At 44.6% G+C, this 9,374-nt stretch overlaps 1 protein-coding gene across 1 annotated transcript in view; it reads right to left on the bottom strand.

The window, feature by feature from the left end:
• The window catches only part of mapk8ip3 (mitogen-activated protein kinase 8 interacting protein 3), a 183,946-nt gene that overhangs the window by 49,674 nt on the left and 124,898 nt on the right, over positions 1-9,374 (bottom strand). The window contains exons 14-16 of the mRNA XM_048609668.1: positions 6,274-6,400; positions 3,644-3,739; positions 1,871-2,032 (exon numbers count right to left, since the gene is read on the bottom strand). Of these exons, the coding sequence (XP_048465625.1) occupies positions 1,871-2,032; positions 3,644-3,739; positions 6,274-6,400 (385 nt within the window). The remainder of the gene's footprint in view (positions 1-1,870; positions 2,033-3,643; positions 3,740-6,273; positions 6,401-9,374) is intronic.

The raw sequence follows: 9,374 nt of genomic DNA, 5'->3' as shown, positions 1-9,374 counted from the left end.
AGAGACAGACAGAGACAGACAGAGACAGACAGAGACAGACAGAGACATTCACACAATCTCTCGTGTGCTGAGTGCAAGAGTGGGTGCAAAATTGTTCTATCCTCCATTCACCACTGCCTTGTTCTGCAAAAACACTTGCATTTATATAGCACCTTTCATTAGGTCAGGACTGCTGAAAATTTTCTTTACAACCAATGAGATACTTTTGAAACTACGTCACTATTGTAATGTAGGAAATGTAGCAGCCAATTTGCATACAGCAAGGTCCCACAAACAGCAATGAGATAATGAGCAGGTAGTCCATTGCGGTTTCCAATGAAAGACCATCATCAAGCTGAAATGTGAACTCAGCTTCTCTCGACACATGTGGCATGACCTGTCGAGCATTCATTTCAGACTTGCTGAATCTGCACGATTTGGTTTTTACATTTATGACCGGTTTTACAGCTGTAGGATAAATGTTGGTCAGAACGACATGGAGAGAACATTGTTCTGATTTGAACAGTGACACAAAATGTTTTACACCCAGCCAAAGGGGACAGACCAGAGCTCAGTCTAATGCCTCATGTGAAACGGTGGTCCCTCACACAGTGCGGCAAACCCTTGGTACCGTGTTGATGCATTAGGCTGGACTCTGGGCTCAAAGCTCTCAAGTAGAGGCTGCGAGCAGCTAAGGCAGAGGTGGGTGCGTTACCACTGAGCCACACCTGGGAGCCCCTGCAGCATTGGAAATGAGCATCAGATATTTTCGCTAAAGACAGAACACAGAGTCCGGAGGCAAATCTCAGAGATACCGAGGGCTGGATTAGCGTGGAGTTAGGGTAGACTGGGGAGATTTTGAACGTGGTAGGTGGGACCCAGCTCCGGGACTGGTACCCCGATTTCCTGGCACCGGGATTTTCACCAGAGCGGGTTAAGAGTTTGGATAGTGAGCCCTCAACCTGCACACACGACCCGGCTGGTTCTATCATGGAGTAGGCATCTCACATCAACACCTCTGTGGCCCAAATCCATTTGATCTTGGTGCTACCTGTCTTCCTGATTGAAAGTGTCGTAGTGATTGAGGAGGGGGCCATTAATGCAGAAATCCAGACAATTATTTTTCTAAAAATAAAAGAGGACAGCATGGTGGCTCAGTGGTTAGCACTGCTGCCTCACAGCACCAGGGACCTGGCTTCGATTCCAGCCTCGGGCGACTGTCTGTGTGGAGTTTTCACATTCTCCCCGTGTCTGTGTGGGTTTCCTCCCACAGTCCAAAGATGTGCGGGTCAGGTGGATTAGCCATGCTAAATTGCCCATAGTGTTCAGGTAGGTGTAGATTAGGTGGGTTATAGGGGGATGGGTCTGGGTGGGATGCTCTGAGGTTCAGTGTGGACTTGTTGGGCCAAAGGGCCTGTTTCCACACTGTAGGGATTCTATGATTCTACGAGGACAAACATCCCTCTTTATGTCAAGCTGCTGCTTCTTTTCAGTACAATGCAGACGACGTACAATTTCTTACTAAACTTGATGCAAACCGGAACCGTCCTCCATTACCCAGCACCAAGGCCAAAGGTATAAGTTGCTAAAGAAACTCAGCAGGTCTTACAGCATCTGTGGACAGAAAGCAAAGTTAACAAGTCTGATGAAAAGTCATCGGACTTGCAATGTTAACTCTGCTTTCTTCCCACAAATGCTGCCAGACCTGCTGAGTTTCTCCAGCAATTTCTCTTTTTGTTTCTGATCTCCAGCATCCGCAGTTCTCTGTTTTATATTAACATGGCCAAAAGGACCATGCTCTCATTGTTAGTGCGGCGATATCTCCACATAACAAGCTGCTGTTCTGGTCTGCCACCATTCAATCGCCTGTCACGCACAGAGTTTCATTTACCTTCTTGTTTTTATCAGGTGAGCTGTGGCTGCTGCTATTCTTCCCGTCCTTCTCAGTGTCAGAGGTGAGGGGGTCACAGCTATGCGAGTGGCCCAGTTCATTCCCGTTGTCTACACACTGGGGCTTCCAGCCCGTCAGATCCACACCGGCTGCACACCAAAGCTGTGAGAAAGACCAGCACAACATTAGCCACGGAAAACATCGCAGCAATTGTCTCCAAACTAAGAGTACAGAATTACTGAAAACGCTGACATCTACAAATGCTCCTCAATGGGCATTTTCCTTTGGTCTTGGCTACTCATGAACATTTCAGACGAATACAGTAGAGTGGACCTCAATTTAGGATATCAACATAGGGAGAGGATTGACATCATCCTTCCCTTTCCAATTTTAATCACTTGACTTGACAAAGGTCAGTATTAAGCTTGTCTCGATGAAAGTCAGCTGAAAGACAGGGAAACCACGCTCTTTCTTCGGTCAATGCTGTGTTGTTCATACTGTACTAACTTCTACCTAACTTCCAGGTTGAATGCAATGTTATCCACAGTTATTTTTCCCTGGACTGTTACTGAAATTATGAAGTGAAAACAGTGAAAGGGTAAAACTAAACATTTCGAAACTCTTGCTTTCTGTGCAGAAACTGACTTTTTTTTGCTTTACTCTGCTGTACAAATAAGATTACAGGCCCTAGTGTCTCACTGTGGGTCTCAGCTGTAGCTTTCGGGTGTTCAAAGTGACGACAGAATATGGCTATAGGCATCATAAAGGTTACGCCAATAGAAAATTCAAGATAGGACAGGGTAAACGCAGGAAAGATGTTCCCAATGATCAGAGAGTCCCGAGCCAGGGGTCACACAGTCTAAGGATATGGATAAGACCATTAGTGGTGCCTTCAGAATCTAAAATGAGGAGAATGTGATTCCGTGGGTTAGCCTGGAAACATGGCCGACAACTGACCTCTTGCTGACCCTGAGTTGGCAGGAACCATTCTCTCTGGAGGCATCTCAGGCACCAGATACCCAAGGCAGAATGGTGTGCCAGCGCTTACCTAGCCTGGTTTGGTGTCTGTCACTGGTGGTGTTGCAGTGGCTGGGGCCAGTGGTGGAGAAGGGTTCCCACTTCATTCTCACATCCAGTGAAACATTCCAAACAACACTGGCCCCAGTGATCAGGGTAACCTTTATTTGGAACTTCTCTGGAGCATCCAGAGGATGTCCTGGAGGAGGGTAGTGGAGATTGTGTTTGTAATGTATTGCATGTGGCCATTCCTTTAGATTTGAGGAAGGATATCAAAAATATCTGATCTCAAAAGAGCGGAGAGCCCCCACATTCAGATCTAGAGGGAAGCAAGGACAGGTGAGCAATGTATAGCATCTGCGACAAGACTGCTGAACTTCTAACATTATCCCTTTATTTTTCTAGTTTATATCAAAGACAGATTTTAATGTTAACTATTACCTTATTTCTTTATTTTTCTACTTATTATATGAAGGTGATGCTTAACCTTTTTGACTTTGTTTCTTTTACTACCTTGTACCCAAGTACCTTTGTGTCAAAAATGTGTGGTGACATTGGACACTTTTCACCGTATTCCCCTGTACTCTGTATGTGAGTACACATGAGAATAAAATCTAAATCTAAACAAGCCAGAATCATAGTGAAATGTCAAACATCTCTGGTATCAGAAGTTTCTAGCAGGCATTGAGGTTAGCAGCGAAATGGGTTCCAAATTCTGACCAGCAGAGCCTTTCTTTGCTCTTGGCTCATGAATACCTTCATGGTGGGATCCTTTGCAACCAATGGACGGCAGTAGACTGGGATTGGGACATTCTTCATGCGATTGTCTTCTTGGCTGCCATTTGGACTCAACTAGATGAAGAACAAGACACCACTTATCTTTCAGTAAAATTAAACTGTCGCATTGTCACAACGTTACAACAGACAAACCCAACACGTGCCATTCTTTGTGGAGCAGATGGACTAAAAAGAGAAGTGAACAAAATAAATTTGATCACATGGAGGCTTTTGACTTCAGTCTTCGAGAAACCCGTGGTTTGTCATTCTTCTGAATGAACTTGTGTGAAGAGAAAACTTTAGAGGTGGAGGGAGAAGTGACTGAAAAGTTCTCAGGCAAGTTAGAATTTCAAAAGTACATACATATTCATTTTCTCTTCATGGGTGAATTAATCCCTCTCTTGTTTGTGGGTCTTTGATTTCTCCTGGCTACTCCATTGTCATTCCTTTTCGCTGGCACAACTGTACAGCACATGACCAGCCATTTTCTAAAACAGGTGAGTGATATTCACTGGCTCATTTCTCCAGGAACACACCGCCCGGAGTCAGCCTACTTGGTTTGAAACCCGAACCAAGCCTGGCAGTTAATTGTCAATAATTGTTACCTGCTCCATTCTCCATGACAACACATACACCAGAGTTCCACTTGCCAACCAATCAGTACTCTGCTCCCTTACAGGAATAAAATGTTGGTATTCTCTTTCAATGGCATTCTTGTGAATAGTTCTGATGTTTGCAAGATGAAAAGCTTTAATAAAATATGTCTTTTTTCAGCACCACTCATGTTCTGTTCTACCAAATAACTACCAGGCATATTCTAGAACACATTGGGTTGGCTATATTGTGCTGTACCTCCCAAAGTGTCCAAGCAACTAAACCTCAGAACATGGGCTCCAATACACGGCTGGTGGCAGTACGGGCCACAATGTATTGCCGATGGGGTTAAGTACTGGTGGACCCACAAGAAGCTTTCTTGATTGAATAAATACTGGCAGCACCACAGGCTGCCCCAGGCAAAGGTGAGTTTCCAGAGAAACAAACAGGATGAGCACATTCTGGTCCTATAGTCTCAGGCTATTGAACACTCTCAGAATGACAGTCCTTTTAATTCAAGGTTAAAGTTATAATAGGGATAGGGGCATCAAGAGCTACATAAACATAAGCATTAATAGCCAAGTGGTATGGAGGGACTGTCTTATGAGGAAAGGCTGAGTGGGTTGGGCCGGGGCTCATTGGCGTTTAAAGGAATGTGATGCAACCTTATTGAAATGTACAAGATTCTTAGGGGACTTGGCAGGATACATGTGGAAAGGCTGTTTCCCCTTGAGACAGAGTCCAGGACCGGGCAGCATAATTCCAGAGTAAAGGGTCACTCATTTAAGACAGACATGAGGAGGAATTTCTTCTCTCAAAGGGTAGTGAATCTATGGAATTCTTCACAGCAGACGGCAGTTGAGGCTGGGTCATTAAGTATACTCGAGGCTGAAATAGACATTTTTAATCAGTAAAGGTTGTGGGGAAAAGGCAGAAAAGAGGAGTTGATGATATCAGATGAGTCATAATCATACTGAATTGCACAGGAGACTCAATGGGCTGAATGGCCTACTTTTCCTCATGTCTTTTGGTTTAGAAGCAGCCAAAATCTCACCGTGTGACACAGCAGGCCTGAGGAGATGAATAGCCCACTCCTGTCCCTAATACTCTTACATTGTAATACCAGGCATTGCACTGTCACAGTGCACAGGGGAATGTCCTATTTTGAGAGATTTTAATCCCCTTAAAGTAGCAGATCTATGAATGATTGTTTGGTGCTACAGAGCTTGAGAAAAGGTAAACCACCACAGTCTTATCAGGCCATAGGACTGCTTTCTCTTTAGAGAGAGATGACTGATCTTGATTTAACCTGAGGGACACCATGATGTCAGGTGAGGCAAGAGGTTGAGGAGGAGCGACCTCATGGTAACCTCAACCAATGTGAGAATTGAACCCATGTTGTTGGCATTATTCTGCATTGCAAAACCAGCCATCCACCCAACTGACCCCCAACTGGAGTACTGCTAAAGATAAGCAGGCATTCTAGCAAAGGTTCTCAACATGTCATCAGGATAGGTGCAAGAGTGCTAATTTTCCCCAAGGCAAATCAATTGACAGCGCCTGAGGGAAAAGAAATAAAGGTGCTTCAGGATGAATGCAAATCAAAAACCTTAAACCACATCATTTTTTTTCAGCAATATATGAGCAAGTTCAATATTTGTAATCTAATATTAAATGCAATCATGTCGAGCTGAACATATTTCAATCTCAGGGCCTGAACTGTGGCCGAGTACAGAACGTGGAGACATGCTGTAATGAAAACAGAAAGTGGTAGAGATAATCAGCAAGTCCAGTATCATCTGAAAAGACCGAAACAAGAGTTAACAGTTCAAGTCCGGTGACCTTTCATCAGAACTCACTGGACCCGAACCATTAACTCCGCTTTCTCTCTCCACAGATGCTGCCAGACCTGCTGAGTTTCTCCAGCACGTTCGGTTTTTGTTTCTGATTTCCAGCGCTTGGCAGTTCTTGGGTTTTATTACAGTGAGAAATGCTGTCCTGTTTCTGGGCCGTACCTGTTTGTATTTCGCTGGGAGACTCCAACCACACGCTTGCAGTCGCCCATCATCGTTCCTGACGTGGTCCCTGACCTGACGGTACTGCTCGCGTTTCAGCTCCCGCCGAGTGGTCGACGTACAGTCACTATGGAGAAAAATCAAACAAACAGTCATGCACAGCAAGCGGAAGAAAATACTACTGGAATTAGCGAGAGAAAATGGCGATCCATGTGGCTGTGCATTTAAACCTACCCTGAGCCACATGTGTTTTAGTATTGTGCATGCTCCAAATCTTTTCAAAAGATGCACCTTCTGTCTCATTACAGCCACAACATACAATGTCCATAAAGTCTGTGACAAAAAGGACGAAAGATCTTCGACCTGAAACTTCTACTCTGTTCATCTCCATTGATACTATCAGGCCTACCAAATATTTTACAGCATTTTCTGCTTTTGTTAGGTTCCCAGCATCTGCAGTCTTTTGCTTTGACACTTCATCGTAAATCTCATCTGACCTAAAGTAGCTGGACGTAACATTTTAGCAGCATCGCAGAAGTGGTAGAACAGAACAGGCCGGGTTTTGCTCTGAAGGACACCAGCCATTCATTAGACTTGCAGGTTTCTACTTTCGAGTTTTTCCTTCAGCCAATTAACCAAATTTGCAGCAGTCTCAACAGGGGAGTCGTGACCAGGTGTTAGCAGGGGAAAGTAACTCTGCACCTTCCTGAGCAATTCTTCGATACAATTAATTACGAGCAGCTCAGAGTCTGAACCAGGGAGGTGCCAGTTAGAACAGGGAATCGGCTAACAAAACAAGTGCAGAAAGCAAGTCACAGAATCCCTACAGGGTCAGCCCATCAAGTCCGCACTGGCCCTCCAAACAGCATCCCTGTCAGACCCCTATCCTCATAACCCCACATTTCCCATGGCTAACCCACCTATTATGCACATCCCTGGACGTTATGGGCAGTTTAGCATAGCCAATCCAACTAACCTGCACATCTTTGGGCTGTGGGAGGAAACCCGGAACACCCGAGGAAACCCACTCAGAATCAGGAAGAACATGCAAACTCCATGCAGAGAGTCACCCAAGGCTGGAATCGAAACCCGGTCCCTGGCGCCGAGGGAACAGTGCTAATCACTGAGCCATGAAGCAACCCCATCAGGATAAGGGAAACAAATACTGCATTAAGAGAGATGAAAGGGTCAGAACGTGTTCTTTTAAAACCTCTACCAGCAATTAAAATCTGAAGGAATAGGCCTGTGAAAATTAATTTTAGGTGTGCCAAAAAGGAACCAAGATTTTATCACACCTTTACAGGGTCATTATCTAGGATTGGACAAGTTCCACTTTCTTCTAAATAAAAAACTGAAAAGAACTGCAGATGTTGTCAATCAGGAACAAAAACGGAAGTTGCTGGAAAAGCTCAACAGGTCTGGCAGCATCTGTGAAGAAAAAAATTCAGAGTTAATGTTTCAGGTCTGGTGACCCTTCCTCAGAACTACAGTGTGGAAAGAGGCCATTCAGCCCATCAAGTCTGCGCTAATCCTCCAAAGAGCATCCCACTCAGACCCCTACCCTCGTAACCCCACATTTTCCATTGCTGAGTTCGGAGGAAGTGCCTAAAACATTAACCAATTTTTTCTTCACAGATGCTGCCCAACCCGCTGAGCTTTTCCAGCAACTTCTGTTTTTGTTCCACTTTCTTCCAGTAAGTTTAATAGGTATACATCATGCACGTATACCAGCTTTATGGTATTAAATTTATTTAAATAGTGCTTCAGGCAATATATGCCATTTCCACCAAGCTTACAGAGGAGCACTGTATCATGTCCATCTGGATTTCAGCGTTCGACTGCACAAGTGTGTAGTTGCGAAACATTGTTATCCAATATCCACTTTACAAAGTGATGGGTGCTGTTAGTTTCATCATTCCTCCTATTCCAAAACCCAGGTCATTAATACTTTCTGAACCTACAACTCCTTTCCAGCTGTGGAAATTAAACCAAAGAATAATGCGGGAATGACACCTTTCTAAAAATTAAACATTACAATTTAAAACCCAGAGTTCCATACAGGAATTCAATCTGAAATAAGGCTGAAACATCTAGGCCCCAGTTAAAACCCGCTGAGCGACTTAACACTGAAAAAGGGCAGGAAGTGGTTGAAAACAACAACAAAAAAAATCACATGACCTGGAGTCGCCGTGCGGTAGATGGCGGAATGGACTTTCAGAATTGCCTGGCAGACATCTCGCACCCAAACTGGTGAATGGGCTGGTGGTGGTAGTGAGGGGGTGTGGTTACGGGAGGTGAAAACATGGTTAGGGGTCTAATAGAGCACAGAGAGCAGAACTCCGGCAGGGAGGCGTCAAAATCAAAGGCAGAGACCCCTTCAACCTGGTAGACCCAAACTGTGATGTCACACAACACAGGGAGGTGATTGATGAGTATTCCCTCAATGTCTCTATTGATTTGTCACAAGAGATATACAGCATGGAAACAGGCCCTTCGGTCCAACTTATCTGTGCTGGCCAGATATCCAATCTAGTCCCATTTGCCAGCATTTGGCCCATATCCCTCTAAACCCTTCCTATTTGTGTACCCGTTCAGATGCCTTTTAAGTGGCATAATTGTACCAGTCTCCATCAGTTCCTCTGGCAACTTATTCCATACATGCACCACCCCCTGTATGAAAAAAAGTTGCCCCTCAGGTCCCTTTTCAATCTTTCCCATCTCACCTTAAACCTATGCCCTCTAGTTTTGGATTCTCCTACCCTGGGAAAATGACCAGTCACCCTATCCGTGCCCCTCATAATTTTATAAAGTGGTTTTAATCAGGAAATGTTATTGCAGTTGAAGAGTACAGATAACAAATTCACTTAAAATATTTATTTTCCAAATTAATTTATTGAATGGAACAGACATAGCTGGGCCAGGCAATGCGATGCAGCTGTAGTATGTGGGAGTTAGCAGATGCTGGTGTGATCCACATCTGCAGCAAACATTGAGATAGTAAGAACTGCCGATGCTCGAGTCTGAGATAACACAGTGTGGAGCTGGAGGAACACAGCAGGCCAGGCAGCATCAGAGGAGCAGGAAAGCTGACGTTTCGGGTC

The sequence above is a fragment of the Rhincodon typus genome, chromosome 21 (assembly GCF_021869965.1).
Source record: "Rhincodon typus isolate 14 chromosome 21, sRhiTyp1.1, whole genome shotgun sequence".
In the NCBI taxonomy this organism is placed as follows: Eukaryota; Metazoa; Chordata; class Chondrichthyes; order Orectolobiformes; family Rhincodontidae; genus Rhincodon; species Rhincodon typus.
Note: the sequence above shows the minus strand (reverse complement) of the source record. Positions and strands in the feature narration are given on the sequence as shown.